The 19,775-nt window shown below is 39.1% G+C and overlaps 1 protein-coding gene across 2 annotated transcripts in view; it reads left to right on the top strand.

Moving 5' to 3' along the window:
* sema3d (sema domain, immunoglobulin domain (Ig), short basic domain, secreted, (semaphorin) 3D) overlaps nt 1–19,472 on the top strand; it is a 47,331-nt gene extending 27,859 nt beyond the window's left edge. Inside the window, exons 8-19 of one of the 2 annotated variants that reach the window (XR_014030642.1) lie at nt 141–283; nt 4,978–5,092; nt 5,205–5,274; nt 5,523–5,667; nt 5,961–6,183; nt 6,468–6,556; nt 6,665–6,706; nt 7,545–7,702; nt 12,215–12,279; nt 12,963–13,099; nt 17,422–18,012; nt 18,482–19,461. Coding sequence is in view for 1 of the 2 variants with exons in the window: in XM_081372572.1 (XP_081228698.1) it covers nt 141–283; nt 4,978–5,092; nt 5,205–5,274; nt 5,523–5,667; nt 5,961–6,183; nt 6,468–6,556; nt 6,665–6,706; nt 7,545–7,702; nt 12,215–12,279; nt 12,963–13,099; nt 17,422–17,799 (1,565 nt within the window). In the remaining variant the exon portion in view is untranslated. Of the gene's footprint in view, nt 1–140; nt 284–4,977; nt 5,093–5,204; nt 5,275–5,522; nt 5,668–5,960; nt 6,184–6,467; nt 6,557–6,664; nt 6,707–7,544; nt 7,703–12,214; nt 12,280–12,962; nt 13,100–17,421 lie in introns of both variants that reach the window. The other variant, XM_081372572.1, reaches the window with a different exon arrangement.
* The last annotated feature ends 303 nt before the right edge of the window (nt 19,473–19,775 follow it).

Below are 19,775 nucleotides of genomic sequence, written 5' to 3'. Positions count from 1 at the left end.
CACAAACAGTGGATGACAAACAGGGTCTTTGCTGTTTTAATAGGCTTCCACACTTTCTTTGAAGTCTTATTAAGGGATTGTTGGATTAGTATCACATATATCAATTAAAGCTGACCAGCTTTTCTCTCTCTTGTCCACAGAGGGCAAGTTTATTTCCGCCCATCCCATCGCGGACACCTACAACCCTGACGATGACAAGATTTACTTCTTTTTCCGTGAGGCATCCCGTGATGGGAGCACTGCAGACAAGAGCGTGCTGTCTCGCGTCGCCCGGATCTGCCGGGTGAGTTCTGTCCTCACGCTGCCTGATCAGAGACAAACTCACCTCATCTCTCTGATCCTTCCACAGCACATAAGATTAAATGTGCTTCCCCTCAGAGGGGAGGCTTCCTGGTACGTTCCCCTTGATGTGATCTGCTGAAAGCGGACCAAACCACTGTTGTCAGGCGGGGTAAATCATAGCAGAGGTCTGGTCATGTAATTGCTGCCTAAGTCGTTGTTCATGATGACAGTGGAAGTCTCTTGTGTAGGGAAATAAGTGTGCTAAGTGACTCCATTGTGTTCCACCCATTCCTTAACACCAGTTCACTACGAAGGCTGGGGGCATTACTCTAATACATCCACAAAGAAGTCAAAGTTAGATTCATCACAAAGCTCAAACATCACACTGACCACAAATTCGTCATTTTTACTCCCTTGAAAGGGCACTGTGGGAAGTGAACTCCATTTCTAAGGTCATTTCCAAAGAAAGTGAGCAATTGAATCCCTTAACAAGGGTGTCTTCCACTAGATCGTCATCAAATAATACAGAATATGGAAGTAATTTTGCAGTTTGTGATTCTGGGTGACAAATCCTGAACAAAGTTTAATTTAATTTAATTGTTTTGAGCTTAATTACTCTCATGTACCCATGCAAGGACAATGTTAGATAAACGTGTTTTAAACAAAGACATGGTAAAAACAGCTTTTTTTTTTTTAATTTATGAAGAGAATAATGTACAGTCAGTTGATCATTATCAAAAAATATTACTGTAAAATAGACTGAAAATAGAATAGCCATCTGACTGTACATTATACTGTTTACAGCTGCTTACCAAACTAAATGGAAAATTTATTTTGAGTTAAAATTATTTAATTATATGAGAGAAGATAGAGACCACAGAGAGTGATACAATAGGCATAGAAACCAGAACTGATACATGGACACTACTGTTCAAAAGCTTGGGAAAAGTACGTTTTTTTATTTTTTTATTTTTTAATCTGCTGAAAGTTCAAGTTTCAGAATGGATGTCATGCTAGAGTAGGCTACCTAGACCAAAAATAATGAAATATTGCTTTTGGTCTGGGTTCTTTATATATATACCCAGACATTTAATAAATATATACCCTGTGTGTGTATACTGTATATATATATATATATATATATATATATATATATATATATATATTAGGGGTGTAACGATATTCGAACCGAACCGAAAAACCGCGATACACCACCAACGATACGAATCGCCATACTCTCATGGCATACCGAACACGCCCGCCCCCGCCCCGCCCCGCCCCCATTGGACCTCATGTCTTGTGTACACAACGAATACAGCGTTGTTGCCTAACCCCCATTAACCACATTTAATCGCAATAAGCTCAGTGTTTTGTTACTTTCGATAATAAGCAAGGTGTAATCTTTCAGATTCTGTCTATTTGATCACGAAATTCAAACATGAAATGTCGTTTTAGCGCTCTTTGATCTTGCGTGACAGGCTCCTCATTTAAAGCGGCAGCACGGAGCGCGAGTAAACGCGAGCATCTCTTCCTCATTTACAGAATAAACATGAATGGACACCTGAAGGTATGTTGAAAGATACAGTATACTTACCAGTGCCGGCCCGAGCCTTTTGGGGGCCCTAAGCAGAATTTGATTTGGGGGCCCCCTCCCACCACGCAGAGTCACCTGTGCTTGACGATTATTGACACAATGTCACTCTATAATGTTACATTATAAATTAATACAATGAGGTTATGTATTAATACAAAATAAATAGCCTACTTAATAAAAAATAGATACTTAAATAAAAATGTTTTAACTTTTTCTTTACTCTTTTACTAACTCTTTGAAACTTCTGAAAACAAACTGTCAAAAAACATATTTAAAAAAATTTTATTTGCAAAATATCCTCCACCGTTTTGCAACCCTTTGCAGTTTGAATGATGTCTTATATGAACATGACGGAGTATGTGTTTATGTTTCCACTGTTCGATCGCGCCTGCGCCTCACACACACACACACACACACACACACACACACACACACACACACACACACACACACACACACATATTCCAGCACCGCAATCTTGACATCGCAGCCTGTTCGTTATAGCCGTAATAAAATATAATAATAAAATAGTCAAACTAACATATAAAAATTACACTGCTCTTTTTAAATAGTCAGTAGTAGCCTACAATTCGTACCATTCAGCGCTGCACCGCTCCACTGTGATGTTTCCAAGCACATTTTTGCGCATGTGAAGAGAATGATTTTTTCCCTCGATATTGGATTTCAAGCACATTTTTGCGCTTGTGAAGAGGATGATTTTTTCCCTCGATATTGGAACGTGGGTGAAGTACAAAGAAGCCTATAATAAAGAATAGTTTACCATCCAAATCTATCGCGAATGTTGAAGCATTTTGATTCTAATGAGAGAGATCCGCTTTCACTTTCGCTTTAAATTATTTCGTTTTGGCTTGTTTATAGTTATTTTTTTATTCTTGTTCTGTTCTGAATATCATTAAATTTAAAGGATAAATCATTGATCAAATCAAATTTGTGTGAAATGGCTTAACATTACCGTGACTTTGCGCACGAATTTTCTATGCACGCGAGGTTATGCGCATATGACTCAAACACTGGCAGACACAGCAGCAGTTGTAGGCAGGTATATTGATCATGAAATCAGAATTTTCTTGTCTTGAATTATTAATCCATTAATTAATTTATGTCACTTGTTTAATTTAATTAATATGTAAAAAAAAAAAAAAAAAAAAAAAAAAAACTCGCTTAGGGGCCCCCTGGTGGCGAGGGGGCCCCAAGCAGCCGCTTAGTTCGCTTATGCCTCGGGCCGGCCCTGATACTTACTGAAAGGCATCATAACTCGTGTAATCGCTAAGTCAGTGTTTCAACAGCGGAAATACGTCAATAAAACACTTAGTTTTTCATATAGCTTTATTTACCTCAGGCAAGTCATTCAGTGTCCACATCTTGTTGGTTTGCTAAGGAAATGAACCCTTTCACTAAATAAATGCACTGTATTAGCCTATATATTATAGTTTACTTAACCTGTTAATGACATCTTGATTATTTAATGTATTTTTAAAATATACATTAAATTATACATTAAAAGCAACTGTGTAAATTATTATATTTCAATAATAAATTAGAGTAAAAACATATGTTAATGTAAAAACTGCCTTATGTACAGTTTACATGTTTTCATACAATTTGTTACTTGAGTCTTGATTATTATTATATCTATAAATAAATAGCAACTGAATTTAGGCTAAAAGTCTAGGCTCTGTTGTTAAGCTTTAATGTACAGTAATGTGAAAGTAAGGGTATAGTTTACAGCATTAGCAGATCATTTTTTTTTATCCTTGCGAGACGTTTACTTGTAATTTAATTAATTTAAAGACAAGGACACAATTTGTTAAAGCACTGTTTAAAAAAAAAAAAAAAAAAGAAATTTTAGCTTTCTAAACCCCCACCCCACCTAAATGAACCGAACCGAACCGAACCGAACCGAGACGTCAAAACCGTGGGACGTACCGAACCGTCAGTTTTGTGTATCGTTACACCCCTAATATATATATATATATACACACACACACACACAAACAATGAGCAACAAGATACATTTAAATATACTGTATATATACATATTTAAATGTAATTAAAATAGAAAATTAAATTGTAATAATATTTTATTATATGTTTTTAGGTTATTTTAGTCAAATAAATGCAGCTTTGATGAGAATTCTCCAAAACTTTTTTGTCTGTATATATGTTGAAAACTGTTTTAATGCACAATGCTTCAATTGACCAAAAAAAAAATCGAATATTATAGAGAACTGTGTAGTGATTTTAAGCAATTGTCCGTGCAAGTCAGCTGTCAACCTGCAAGTATAAAAAGTCAATGATTTAAAGCAGTTTCCTTAATGCTGTAGACTCATCCTCCCGGGCTGTATGCTATAAAAATTCCAAGCTCTATTGCAAAATTCTTGTTTCGAAGCGGGCGGGTTTTTATAGCTTTAGAAGTGAGCTGTAAAGCTATCCGAGGCCAGATTCCTCACTGGATAACTGGCCTAACACTAGAGAGGGCATCTTTGAAGATTAAAGAATTTGGAAAACGCCACTCCTAAACCTCTTTTAGGTGTTTGCCCCCCTTTTTCTCAAGTGTGTGTGTTATTCAACAGGGATAATGGCAGAGGAGGAATATGTTTGTTGCTTTAAGTGGGTGTAGGTGAAATCATTGGAGTCCTTTGATTAAACCCTTCTGGCTATAATGAGGAGATTCATTTAAGTGGTCTCAGCATGTCTTCTCGTTCTAAGACCTCTCAGTGCTCTATTGTGCATCTAAAGATGTAAACCTGCTCTTTGAGTGTTCATGGAGAGGGTCGTTATATTCCCATTATAAACTCGCCTCACTCGCTCTTCTCGATCTCTTGAACTCTCTTTCTTTGTCTGTCTCTTTTGTGTGTGTGTTTGTGTGCCTCTTGTGTGTGTCTGTGTGTACCTGAGGGGTTTGTGGTGTTCTGTAGTCGCATGCTTAAATAAATAAGCTGCTCTAATCAGAAGCAAATGCTGGTTTTACATTTTTATTGTAAAGCCTAAACTGTAACTAAACTAAAGATTTAAATTATAAACATGTGCTTTCATAACAACAACATTTAAAAACCCTATATGCATGTGTTTGCTTGCAGAATGATGTTGGGGGTTTGAGAAGTCTTACTAACAAGTGGACAACATTCCTCAAAGCAAGACTTGTGTGCTCCATTCCTGGACCAGATGGAGTGGACACACACTTTGATGAGCTCCGTGAGTGATGTGTTTTCTGTTCCTACTCCCTCTCACAAACACATATTTCAGTTTTATCATACTTCTTGGCATTTAAAACGATGTTCATCGTGTATTTGTGTGTGTATTACAGAGGACATCTTTCTCCTCCCTAGCAGAGATGAGAGAAATCCAATGGTGTACGGAGTGTTCACCACCACCAGGTGAGAACCAGCTCCTACTGTACAGTGAGCGTATTAATATTTCATTTCTTTTGGTCTGGGTACTGTAGCTTGAAATCCATTTTTAAACTCGTTGATGTGCTATAAAATTAGTTCAAATATATTTTATAGATTAACAAGGCAATTAAAAGTATGGTGATTTATATAAAGTTGCCCATTTAAAATGTGTAATTCTTTTTTACCCTGGCATTCATCTTCTTTAGTTTTTGTAACTTGTTTTTTGGGGTCAGTTCTATCTTTAAAGGATCGGCGGTGTGTGTCTATAACATGGAAGACATCCGTGCGGTGTTTAATGGACCGTATGCTCATAAAGAGGGACCAGACCATCGCTGGGTGGAATATGAAGGCAGAATACCCTACCCACGACCGGGAACTGTTAGTAGCACTCATTCAATTTATTTTATTCTTTATTCTTTTTTTTAAAACCCCTTTCAGTCATTGACACTTTTGTCACAGGAGTTTTATACATTACCGCTAGAGGGAGACATAACACAATATAAACCTTTTACCTTACATATTTCAAAACACTGTTACACAAACACAACATTCATGATAATACCAAAGGCAGTTTCATCACTTCATATGAGTGCATATTTATAATAACTTACAGAAATTCATGCTGTTATATATTCTAAATGTTTAACTATAAATCTTATTTTCTTTCGTAGTGCCCCAGTCGGACATATGATCCTCATATAAAAACAACTAAAGACTTTCCAGATGAAGTCATCAGTTTTATACGATTGCACCCGCTCATGTACCGCTCCGTGCACCCAATGACGGGCCGACCAATTTTCACTCGTATCAATACAGAGTTCCGGCTCACTCGGATTGTAGTGGACCGTGTGGCAGCTGAGGACGGACAGTATGCTGTTATGTTCTTGGGCACAGGTATGATATGTAACAACCACATATGATGGTGTATTTTATTTTGGTATTTTAAAAGGTTTTAATGACCTCATGAACTGCCTACAAATAGCATTTTGCCAAACATAGGCATGTTCTAAATACCTATAATGTTTAAATATGCAGAAAAGGTTGGAAACACACTAAACACTTATTCAAAAATTTTAAATAAATAAATAACTAAAAGTAGCTTTTATTTTGATCAACCAGCAGATGGCAGTAGAGCTCATCTGTTTGAGAGACAAATGTTTGCATGTTTGTCTGTACAGATATGGGATCAGTTTTGAAGGTTGTCAGCATCACTCAAGAAAACTGGTCCACAGAGCAGATCATCTTAGAGGAGCTTCAGGTGTTCAAGGTAAAAGTCACAACCATTCAAATATGAAGCATTTATGGATGAATGAAAAACGACAAATTAATAAACAAAACAATTTCACCTGGTAATGTCTTTATTTTTTTCTCTCAGAGTCCCTCACCCATCCTCAACATGGAAATCTCCTCAAAGCAGGTAAGAACACAAGTTTAAACGTGGTTCTAGTAAACTAAACCTTTAGCTTGGGAATGAATAAATTAACCTTTTCATCAAGAAATTACTGCCAGGATTCATTAGTAAGCTGTTTTAATCTCAGAGGTTCCACAGGACTATTTGTCATATTTTAGCTACTGCAAGTCAAAGTTCTTAAGCCTCTGTCTCAAAATAGATTTGTTAGGACCTCCATTGTTTTGTTCTGGTTTATCAAAGTCTTGCAGATAAGTCTGTTTCTTCTGTTCTTGTGCCATTCCTTTCATTTTTCCTTTATACTCCCATTTGTCTAATTATATCTTTATTATACTTTGGAGCTCATGGTTAAGTTAAGAGTTCACCCAAAAGCTTTTATCCTTTCTCTGCATAAAGATAGAAGTGTATGGCTACATCAGTGGGACACTTGGCCAATTGTTTTTGTAACTGTTTATTTTTTATGGCCTTTTTTTATTTTAATAGTAGAGGATAATAGAGTACTGATAATATTAAATGGTTTCAAAAAATATCTTGAACAGCATTTGCATTTACAAGGGTGTTAAATGGGAAGGTCTACTCTGAATGCCTGTTTATTTTCAGACTTCTGCAAGAAAAGCAAGAGCACCACAACTTTTATTGTGCTTATTGTTATTGTGTTTAGAGTTAGTTTCGTCACATGTACACGCACTTCTTTTTTAGAGTTTGTTGGACCAAAATAGACACGAAATGCAAACGAATGACATTTACTGATAACTCTATTAGAGAGATTGCTCCAGTAAGCACTTTTTTTGTCATTGCACCTGGTTTATTACTTTGTGTGTGTGTGTGTGTGTGTGTGTGTGTACAGCAGCAGCTGTTTGTTGGAGGAAGCGACGGGTTAGTGCAGGTGTCCCTGCACAGGTGCCATATTTATGGGCAGGGCTGTGCAGAATGCTGCCTGGCTAGAGACCCCTACTGCGCTTGGGACGGCATCCAGTGCTCCAGATACATTCCAGCCTCTAAGAGGTAACACACAAACACACATGCACATGAGCCGATAAAGTCATTGTCCCAAAGAGGAGTCGATGCAAAGCCTTGATATTGTTTCACAAAGTCAGCATTTCTGTTTAACGGTCTTCTTATCGGCACACACAAAAATGCAGCGCCACATGTATACTATGATATCCCTGAGATGTGCACCGTGTGCAGTTTGGTGCTCTGGTGTTTGGGATAGCAGAAAGTTAAAAGAGAGAGAGGGCTTTGTGGTGCCCTCTTTCTGACCTACTTCTCCTGGGTGAGTTGTTTCCTGGAGTTCAGCACAGAGAAGAAAATGATAAATATTTGATTTTTCCTGTGCCATAGGGTGTAGTGGGACTGGACTGGACAGGCAAATTGATTAAAGTTGCTTTGTTGTTGAGATGATGTATGTGAGCTGCCAGAGAAGTTTTCTTGCCCTTTCTCTCCCCTGCTCTCTGGTCCGCCACTGCCGCAAGGAGGCCAGGTCAGTCCTGCAGAGAGAGAGAGAGAGAGAGAGATACAGAGAGAGGAATTTTAGTCTGTTTTGGAGATTGTTTGGCTGTCAGATGTCTCTGTTTGAAAAAACACTTTGTGGCTTCATTAAGATTCATATCTGTCATCGAAGTTTGTTGTATTACGGAGAGTGCCGGAGAGGGTGTTTTCATAAAAATGGTGGCAGTTCTGATTTTGTTTTTGAAATTAAATAACATACATGACACTAGTCTTAATGTCTATTTTCTTGCTCTGAAGATTAAACTTTAGATTAGCCAGTTATGCTTGCATGGGTATTGAGGTAACTGATCTCACTTCCTTTGATTTATGATCAATTAATCCAGTGGTTCTCAACCTTTTTGATTACATGATATCCACAACAAATTTTAAAGGTCCCATGATGCTTTAAATTCATGATTTACTAGAAAAGGATTTAAAAATAAATAAATTCACTGACAATTTATACTTGATAAAATATGTTTAGCTTGGCATAACATGAAAAATGTAAACACTTCAAAAGAGTAATAAGATTTATACATTTACATGACTTTTCCAGGTCTAGTATGTAAGCTCTCTGTTGTCCGTCACTGTTAACTTTTTACAGATACAGTAATACCACAGATGTTGCCTTGGTTATATTATTTAAAATAGAGTTTCTCAACTGGTGTGTCGTTGACCCAAAGGTCTGTCACGGAGAGTGTAGTCTAAGAAACAAACGTAATTCTATATTTTTTCTGATGCGAGACTTTTAATTTGAAAGATGCGCATGAAATCTGTTGACACTTCTGTTAGACGCAGTTTAACTGAAGAGTGCCTGAGAACAATGCATTGCCCTGATTCAGTATCTGCTGTCAGATGAGATGTTGTCAGGCTAAATGTTAGTGTCATTATTCTAACGTTATTTTCTGAACTTGTTACAAAATAAAAACTTCTCGGGTTACGACTGTAACCCTTGTTCCCTGAGAAGGGAACAAAATGCTGCGTTGAAGACGGCACTTTGGGGAATGCCTACAGCGTGATAGTGTCTGAAGCACATGTGGAACTAGTCCAATCTCGATTGGTGTTGCGTCATGACGTCACATGTGATGGTGTATACGGAAGCTACAAAGGGACGCCACAACAGTGTTAGCTTCTAATAGGTCAGTAGTCATTAGTCATCAAGTCATTATCAGGCACTCAGGAGGTCTGGCAAAGGGACGCAGCATCTCATTCTCTTCTCAGGGAACAAGGGTTACAGATGTAACCAGAGACGTTCCATTTCAAGGGAACTTGTGCTGCGTTGAAGACGACATTTTGGGGAATGAAATACCCACAGCGCCACACTGACTAGTGCCTGTCTTGGTGTGAAGCTTGTTATGCACAGCTCAGGACGAGAGGACTTGAGAACCCGGCGTGGAGGGCAGATCCAAGCTACAATATCTGATGAAGGTGTGCAAGGAGGCCCAGCCAGCAGCATCACAGACCTCTTGAAGGGAAACCCCTGATAGCAGGGCTTTTGAGGAAGCCACTTCTAGTCGAGTGGGCTCTTATTAGGAGAGGCGAGGGCAGACTGTGCGCCTCATACGCTGAAGAAATAGCCTCCACAACCCAGCTGCTAATCGTCTGCTTAGAGGCAGGGGAACCCTTCTTAAGTGACCCAAAACACACTGATAGCTGGTCCGACTTCCTCCAACCTGAGGACCTACGTACGTAGGCCTCCTAGGCCTGGACAGGGTATAGTAGGTGTAGACTTCCTGATCAGCCGACATAGGTGGTGGAGGATAAAAGGCCTGCAGGATAACTGACTGTGCCACATTAGATGGCACATTGGGCACGTAACCCGGCCTAGGGTGGAGAATGGCCTTTACCCTCCCAGGAGCGAACTTGAGGCTAGAGGGAGAAACAGATAAAGCCTGCAGGTACCCGATTTGTTTGAGGGACGTAATGGCTAACAGGAAGGCCACTTTGAAAGAAACAAACTTCTTCGACACCTAGTCAATGAGTTCGAAGGGTGCCAGGGATAAACATTCAAGAACCACTGCCAGGTCCCACACAGGAACTATGGCTTGGATGACAGGCCTCATGCTCCGAGCACCATGAAGGAAACAAACGATTAGTTGGTGTTTCCACAGAGGGTCACCACCTAACGGTATGTGGAAGGCAGCTATGGCCGCCACATAGACCTTAAGTGTGGACGGGGAAAGACCATCAGAGAAACGACTTTGGAGGAACTCCAGCACTGAAGTCACTGGGCAGTTAACTGGGTCCAGCTGGCGTTCTCTGCACAATTAAGTAAACACATTCCACTAAATTCCACACATTCCACATTTAAAGCATAACATTTCCTCGTGGAGGGAGCTAAGAGTTTTAAGATGGTCTCAAGAACCTCGGTTGAGAGACCAGTACTTAAGAATTGGTCCCACTCAGGGGCCAGACCCATAGCTTTCACAGCTCCGGCCGAGGGTGGTGTAATAGGCCCTCGACCTGCAAGAGAACGTCCCTACTGATGACAATCTTCCATGCGGGGGCTGATAGGAGCAATATGATGTCTGAGAACCAGACTCGGGCCGTCTAGTACAAGGCTACCAGAAGTAAACTGACCCCATCCCGACGTACCCTCTCTAGAACTCCGGGGAGCAGAGCGATCGGGGGAAATGCGTACAGTCACAGAGGAGCTGGATGTGTGAGATAAAACCAAAGTGGACAATGCGAGTTCTCGTGAGAGGCGAACAAATCTACTTCCGCTTGGCCGAGCTTCCTCCAAATTAGCTCCACCGTGTCGGGGTGGAGCCTCTATTCACCGGGCCTCAGCCCCTGTCTCGACAGGATGTCTGCTCCCAAATTTCCATCCAGGGAATGTACATTGCTCTGATTGAGAGCAACTTGCCATGGGACGACAGTTTATATAGGAGACCAATTTATATAGGAGACCACCGATGTATTGTCCGTTCAAACCAGATCATGATGGCCCCTGAATGTCTGGGAGGAAATGTCTCAGGGCCAGAAACTCAGCCATCATCTCCAGGCAATGTGCCACGAAAGATGATGCCCTCTCCACAGACCTCTGGTAAAGTGGCCCTCCGTGACCGCTTCCCATCCCGTGAGCCTTAATCGATATAATTGAGTATTCGAATGCACTGAAGCCTCAGTGGAGCTAGAGCAGCATCCATACACTTTGTGAAGGTGCGAGGGGATAACGCTAGGCCGAACAGAAGAATCCAGTATTGGTTTGCTTTTCCCCCAAAAGAGAACCGCAGGAACTTCCTGTGTTGAGGAAGGATGGATATGTGGAAGTACTAGTCCTTGAGATAAATTTTGACAAACCAGTCCTTGGATATGATTTGACTGGGATGATACTAACAATGATAGGGATATTTAGCATTTTTAACCTGAATCTCCTCAGAGAACGATTCAATACCCTGACATCTATGATATGACGCCATAACTACCCATCCTTTTTGGGTACTGTGAAGTACCAGATGTAGAACCCGGCCTCCTTCTTGTGAGGAACACACTCTATGGCCTCCTTCGCTAAAAGTGACCCTGCTCGGAGATGACAATAGTGTTCACCAACCCCCTTGAATTTTCCAATGAATTTTGGCCTCTACATATTCTACTAGGGAGATCAGTCTCTCGTGACTGACCTCAGGTGATATGTAAAATACTTTCAGATGTTATCGCTCCGTCACGGGGGGGACCGCCCTCAGAGGCCTGCTCGCAGCGTCAGGGCCTCTTTCCCGAAGCCTTCCTCGACTGAATGACAGTCCCGAAGCGCACAAGGCGCACATCCGTGTACACCATCACATGTGACGTCATGAAGCATCATCAATCGATATTAGACTAGTTACACAGAGTGCAGAGTAGAACTTATCAGCAGCTCTGTGGCAGCCAGTTACATTTGAATATCAATGAATGGACACAGAAAAATATTAGAAACTCAAGCTGTATTTGCTCTTTAAATGTTTTGGTTGTTCAAGGAGTCAGAAATGTAATAAAAATAAATCAGAGTCTAAATAAAAAGCTTTTTTCACATCTGCTCACTGCTTACAGGAGGGCCAGAAGGCAGGACATCAAACATGGAGATCCATCCAGCCATTGTTGGGACACAGAGGATGGTAAGGAGGCATACGAGGGTGTGTGTGTGTGTGAGAGAGAGTGGGTGCGGTGGTCTTGGTAAACCCTACGTTATGGGGACAAAATTTCCACACAAAGATGGCAACATCAGGAATCCTTGAACCTTGTGGGGACATTTTTTTGGTCCCTATGAGGTAAACAGCTTATAAATCATACTAAAAGCTCGTTCACACCAAGAACGATAACTATAAAGATAACTATATTAGTGTCCACACCAGCATACGATATTGTTCTGTTTATTCTTTTGGGTAGGTATAGGGTTATAGAATAGAATGTACAATATGCACTGTATAAAAATAATCATTATGTCTATGGAAAGTCTCTATAAAACATGGAAACCGAACGTGTGTGTGTGTGTGTGTGTGTGTGTGTGTGTGTGTGCATATAGAGCATAAAAGCACTAAAAGCTATGTTTTGTTTTAAGATGCCGCATTGTCCTGTGGGGCTCAACTAATGGACAATGCTAACCCAAAAAATACCTTTACTGTTTTTTTGATATGCTGATCGCTCTCTCTCTCTCTCTCTCTCTCTCTCTCTCTCTCTCTCTCTCTCTCTCTCTCTCTCTCTCTCTCTCTCTCTCTCTCTCTCTCTCTCTCTCTCTCTCTCTCTCTCTCTCTCTCTCTCTCTCTCTCTCTCTCTCTCTCTCTCTCTCTCTCTTTGGCAGTGTTTGGGAGGAACGTTGAGGAAAAGGTGTTGTACGGAGTGGAGAGCAACTCCTCTTTTCTTGAGTGCGTTTCTAAATCCCAGCAGGCCTTAATCCGCTGGTTCGTACTGAAGCCAGGAACGGACCACCGTCAAGAGGTATCACCGACATTCATCTGCCACTCGTGTGTGTGTGTGTTTGATTTACCCACTTTCCTAGTTGTATCTAGAATGAAAGTTGTTAAGTAGTTAGCAACACTACAAAATTAAAAACATTTTTCTATAAACGAAAGCAGTGCATAGAGTCATGCAAATGTAATGTTGAATAATTTATTTCGACAGTGAATTGCTTGTTTACATAAACTGCAATCAAACTGATTCACCAAAATAAATAGTAGCCTACCATAAAATATAGTGGTGCAGTGTTTTAAACATCATTCAGCATTCATGTAATGTATAGCCTTGGTGTATTCCAGTCATATTTTCTCTTTCATAAAAATGTCTTTTGAGATCACAGGCTTTTTATGATTCGACACACTCCAGAAACAGATTTACAGTAACTTTCAACCCCCTGATGCTTAGAAAAAGTAGATGTTGCATAATTCTGAAGATCATATTACTAAACAATGTGTTGTAACAGAGAGGCCGAGAACTCAAACAGTTCTGTTGGTAATCGTGAAAATGGCCTGGGGCTCAGAAAACTAAGGGAACACAAACATGGAGATACAGAACACAGCAGAACTGTCAAGAGGTGACCTTCACTGGTGGATTCATCTCTCTGTTTTACACCTACACATTTAATCTCATCTTCACTGCTGTCTATTGGGTGTCATGTTTCCCTTTTTTTACTTTAGAAACACATACACTCATCTTTCAGATATCTTTTAAACTCTCTGATGGATTTTATTTATGTTATCTGCTAAGATAAAGATACTCCAGTTGTTTATTGAAGTCACTGTTTTGTGCAGCGTGTAAAGAGTGTAGTAATGGATCAATGTGTGTTGTGGATGAAAGTTCATAGTGCAGAGGCAGAGGTCATTTTAACCTTGTGCCGTGTGTGTCCCTCGTCTTTATTAGCTGTGATGAATAGACGGGGGGCCAAGACCTGACTCTGGAGTGGTAGATCAGCATATCCTTCTATTGATCCATCTCCACAACAATTAATCCCAACAGGAGTGTGTGTGTGAGAGAGAAAGAGAGTTGAAGACACATTTGGGGAGGCATGACAGCAGAAGGTCAAATCACAGCACAAATGTCACAGGATAGTTGCAATTCTAGTAGAAACATGCAGTTTCCTGCTTTTGGAAAAATCCTCCAGTCCCACGTCTCAAGTAAACATTAGTCTTGCTATGATGCATTTGTTTTATTTTTGTTTCCCTTCCTGCTTTTCTTTTCCTCCTTTCTTTCTCCCGTCTTTCCCACAGCACAAAACGACTCCCTACCGCCCAGCTGCCCAAAACACCTGCAACACACAATCTCACGTGTGGCGCAATCTTAAAATATCACCCCACACTTCACCTCGTAAAAGACAACAATGAATGATAGAAGAGAAAACAGCTTGCGTGTTTGTGTGAATGTTTATCGAATCAAAGTAAAACAATATCTGGTTGCAATAACAGAAAGGATGCTTCATATCCCACATAGCTGAGAACACAACAACTATGGGATGGGGATTACGAAGAATTTATTGATTCTGGTTCCAATTCTGATTTTGGTTCCTTCACAATTGTTGTCTTAAAAACGTACACCTTGAATTGATTTTGTCTAAAGCCATATGAAGGGGGCACACAAAAATAATAAAAAAAAATGTAGGCCTATATATACGATTTAAAAGATGTATTTCAATTGTATATACAATTTCCATCCATTTACATTAGTTTTAACATAAACTAATAAACTTGAATATGTGATGCATATTCATATCATTCATACATACATAAAACAAGCAAGAAAGAGATTTATGCAATAGTACTAAAAACCTAAATGTGTTTTACAATAACTAGGTTCATATATTTTCCATCAATAATTCCAATTTATTATATGTGAACCAATCTCATATTTTTTTAATTGCTTGTTCCACAGCTGGCCACATTTTAACCATGTTCATACTTTTTAATGAATTGCATTTCATTATTTTAACAAAGAAAAGATTTACAGTATGCTGATTCTAAGGAATCTGAATAAATACATTTAGGCTAATAAATAATAAACTACTGTATACTATGATTCATTTTTGAGTGCATAAGGGGCAAAGAGTTGCTTTCACACATTTTAATTGTTGATTCTTGTGCAGGGCTGACATTAAAAAAGAAGCATGCATGACAATCTTCATGACAACATCAACACTTTATAGTCTAATCTTGAAGTATGCAGCATTATTATGATGTTACATACATGTAGATGGAGTAACCAAACATCATGCAAATCCTTCCTGTATTGTTCATAAAATCGGAATAAGTACCTGTTATTGATTCACAGCACTTAATAGCCATAAACAGGACTGTTCTCACTCCCTCTCATTCTCTTTTCCCTCTTCATTCCTCTATGCTTTTTTCATACTGTTCCCTACCCTCTTTTTACAACTAAATATAATTTCCCAGAGGATAGTGGGTCACCGGCAGGCCAGCTCATATTTGAGATGTGAGAAAGATCCTGTGTTGAAGGTTCCAGACCCTCTCTCTTTCTTTCTCTAAACCCACAACCAAGACCCAGTGGTGTGTGGAGGGGCCACAGAGAGACAAAGTCCTCGTATCGTAGTTTTAATGCCTTTGACCCGGCTCTTAGACCGATGCTGTGCTTAAACCTGCTTCTGTGATCGGAGGCCAGTTTCCTCCTGCCCCCCCAGTAAAACCTTCAGCAGGAGTTATACGGTGTGATATACTGCTGAGATACGAAACACAGACACGCATTCACTTCCAGCAAACTCACACACCAGAACATCTCCATGACACACACACACGTTTCATCTTGACACTCGTGCCCTTGGCCTTTATGTTTTAGTTCCTGCTGTCACAGGTGCTGTAGACATTGCAAAACCTCCCTGTTTCCTCTAATTCCTGACACGTTTCTGCAGGGTACGATTTATAGTCATACTCAAAACTTTAATTCCAAATCTTAAGAGTTGTTTAGTGCAATCATGACTATTGCATTTCCTTGAAGCATCTTTTAGATGGGAGATAGATTAGCATAAGTCAATGCAGCGCTTAGCAGCTTGCGTGTGTTTTACAGGGATTCGGTATGCTTTGAAGCTTTCTTTCCCTCCTCTCCGTACTGCACAGCTGTATTGATTTAGTCCACAGCTACAGCAGGAGAAATCAGCAGCCTCAAAAACACAGATAACAAAAAATAAAAGGGAGAGAAAGAATAGGCAGATAGGAACGGAAGGAAGGGAGGCGAATGGATGGAGAAACTGATATTGAAAATTTAGTGCAAGGGCCAAAAAGAAATATTAGCATGACTAAAGCTGGTGGAGAAGATTCATTTGTGAATAAATTGTTATTTTGAATAATTTATTTTATATTAGTTACTTGACTAAAACGAAATCTGTGAAAATTCATCTGACATAATCAGGATCTTATTTTGAATGACAGCATCAAATTTGTACAATCAAATTTATACGACCAATAAAACTAAAATCAGCCTGATTTATACAATTAAATCAAAAAGACTGTGATATCAGTAGTATTTAGGGCCACACTAACTTTTTTTTTTAAAACGTATCGCACGGATTAATTAGTTTCAAGGCACCAATGTGCACATGGATACAGGACATCTTATAATTTTATTTTTACAATGGGTATTTTGCAAGTTAGTCGTATTGAATGATCCATTTTTTGTTAAGAACTTCCAGCATCTCTGTATAAGAATATGATGTGACATGCATGGGCAAATTACATTTGTATGCATATTCCTATAAAACCCGTCCAGACAGCTCTAAAATATAAATCGTTATTATACTGTATGTTTATCATATTTGAGTAAAGACATGGTTTGAATAATGGATGTTTTGCACTCTATCATTATTTCTTTTTGAATCAGTTCATTGAGTCCTATTTAAACGCACTGAATATAGAGCACTTAGTATGTCAGAGGTGACCAGAAAGATGGACACCTTGCATATAGATCAGTGCAATAGATCACGCAAACATGAAAGTAGACCCTGTAATTTCTCAAGACCTTCTTCTTCTGATTTTCTCTCTCGTTAGCATTAACATGTGGTCAGCTTGTCTAATAAGACTCTAATGACCAATCAGGTGGTATAATGTGAGGTCAGCAGGAAGTGGAGCGCAGAGGTTAAAGACTGATCTCTGACCTTGAGGGAGTCTTGTTGTGGGTTCCTGGGCAGAATGATTTATGTGAATAAACCCAGCAAGTGACACATAAATTCACTGTTTGGCTGTGATTAATTTGGTGTTTGTTTTCAAGAACGTGTATTGATATGGTTTTTATAGAAAGAGTCCTAATAATTGTGTTTGTTGCAGATCAAACCAGACGAGCGTGTGCTGATAACTGAGAAAGGTTTGCTGATTCGTTGGCTCCAGCGTAGCGATGCAGGGTCCTACTTCTGCACCTCCCAGGAGCACAGCTTCACCCGTAACCTCCTCCACCTCTCTCTGCACGTCCTGGACCCCGGACAGCTCAGCGGACACCAACCTGCTGTACGGGTATCATCAGAAAACCCTTCCGTAGCCGAACCCCGCCAGCGCTATAAGGACTATTTGCGCATGTTGAGCGGCCCTGCGCACTCTCTAGACGAGTACTGTGAAACAGTCTGGCACAAAGAGAAGAAGCAAAAACAGAAGGGCAAATGGAAGCATGTCCAAGAGCTCCGCAAGAGCAGGAACCGACGCCACCACTAGGGGTGCCAATGATGCGTGGATTCGAGAGTGAGGTTAGAAGGGTCACAGTGCCCTGGGAGCCACTGGATGTGGATTAAATGAACTCAAACAATCTCAAAACCAAATACAAATACAGAAAAGAACTATCTCCTGACCAGTCTGTTTATGCAAAGCAAAAAGTCCCCCAGAAATATCAATCTTACCATTAAACATTAATCTTGTTTTCATTATGATGTCTCAAATATGACCCACTGATTCTTTACCATTTAGAAATACCAAAATACCTATGTGACCAGTCATCTGGCTGATCTTTAAAGCAAGACACTACAGGCAAAACCAATTTTTTTTTTTTTTCAGGCACGGGTCAATTTTGATATTTTTGGGCTATTTTTCTTCCATAACTTGTCTTCTTTCAGACTAGTAGAAAGAATATATATATATAAAAAAGCACATTTGATTCTTAATTTTTTTTTTTTTTTATGCAGTGAACCAGAAATCTCAGCTTTATTAGTACTTACATGAACCAAACTTTCCAATTTTATCCCTATCTATATTCAGAAGGCTTTTACACTATTTTCTTTCTGGCTGTTGATTGTATTTTCTATTTTATGGAGTGATAAGAGATATCTAAAAAACACCTATGTACAACTGGGGAAGTACTGTGTTATTTATTAGTTAAAAATGTCATACTATTTACCTGTAGTGTCTCGCTTTAATACTCTTTAATATTATGTCAGAATCAATGGGGCAATGTATTGTATACTAAAATCATATAGCTATAAACCTATAAACGATGCTCTACACCAGGATTGTTCAGTCTACAAATGTCTGGATTAACGTTTTTAAAAATATGGCACCAGTTCATTGCGCTTTAATTTTAACCAAGGATAAAAATGCATTCATGTTGAATGTATGTAAATATTTATATTATTTGTACATGAGATTGTGCATGCTTTAGAATTATTTACATAGAATTCTCTTTTGAGATTACAGTTTTAACCAAGCATTTAAATTTCACTGAGTAAAATACATTATTTTTGTATTTTTGCAATTTGTCTTATAGTAGGTCATTTGTTTATGACACATGACGTTATTTAAAATGACCATGGTGTTGAAATAAACTCTTCTTATTTCTACTTAACTGTGCAATGGAGAAAAGACAGTGACTTTATTATTTGAAGAGATAGTTCAAAAAAATGTTTTAATTCAAAGTTGCTCAAAGTCAAACTATGTATGATTTTTTTCTTTTCTTCAGGTGAAAACAAAGGGAGATTTAGCAGAATATCCAGGCTGCTTTTTCCATACAATGCCAGTTTATGGTGACCATGGTCAAGCTCCTGATATGCACTATATTCCAATTCTTCTGATTTGGTATGAAAAAGCACATGAAAAGAGTATGTGGTGATTAAATGACAGAATTATTTTTTTGGGTGAACAATCTCTTCAAGTAATCATTGATCTACTAAGAAACAAAATATAATCATTTGCAATGGCATGTATAACAAGATACTTTAATGTCTATAATTCTGTATTTTATATTTTAATACAGTCGTATGTCGTTAATTTTTCATCCAATTGGAGTTAAATTGTAGTTTCATGTTTTCCCTCAAAATATTGCTTTTTATTTTTAATTTCATACCTTGTCATTTCATATTTAGATAAAGATGGAGGGTTGAAACCCCAGTTTTTATTCCAAATGTATTATTTTTCTCAGAAATTGGTCTTGCTCACTCACTGTTCCTCCCCCATGCTTTCAAGTGTCTGTATCCCTCAGGATCCAAAAACCATTTAAGGGGTTAAACACAAGTTCAATATTTGTGATGTTATATAGATGAAACAATCTGACCCTATATCTCTGTCACAGCATCATCATCGCACTTAAATACGCACATACACACTCTAGGCACAGATATATCTCATATCCCATGACTTGAAATCTGAACAGGAGTCACGCAGCCGGCTCTTCTGAGACTGCGTTTCTCTGAGGTCAACCTGTC

The sequence above is a fragment of the Scardinius erythrophthalmus genome (assembly GCF_964197995.2).
Source record: "Scardinius erythrophthalmus genome assembly, chromosome: 8".
NCBI classification, from domain to species: domain Eukaryota; kingdom Metazoa; phylum Chordata; class Actinopteri; order Cypriniformes; family Leuciscidae; genus Scardinius; species Scardinius erythrophthalmus.
The sequence above is the reverse complement of the archived record's forward strand: the minus strand, read 5'-3'. Positions and strand labels throughout refer to the sequence as shown.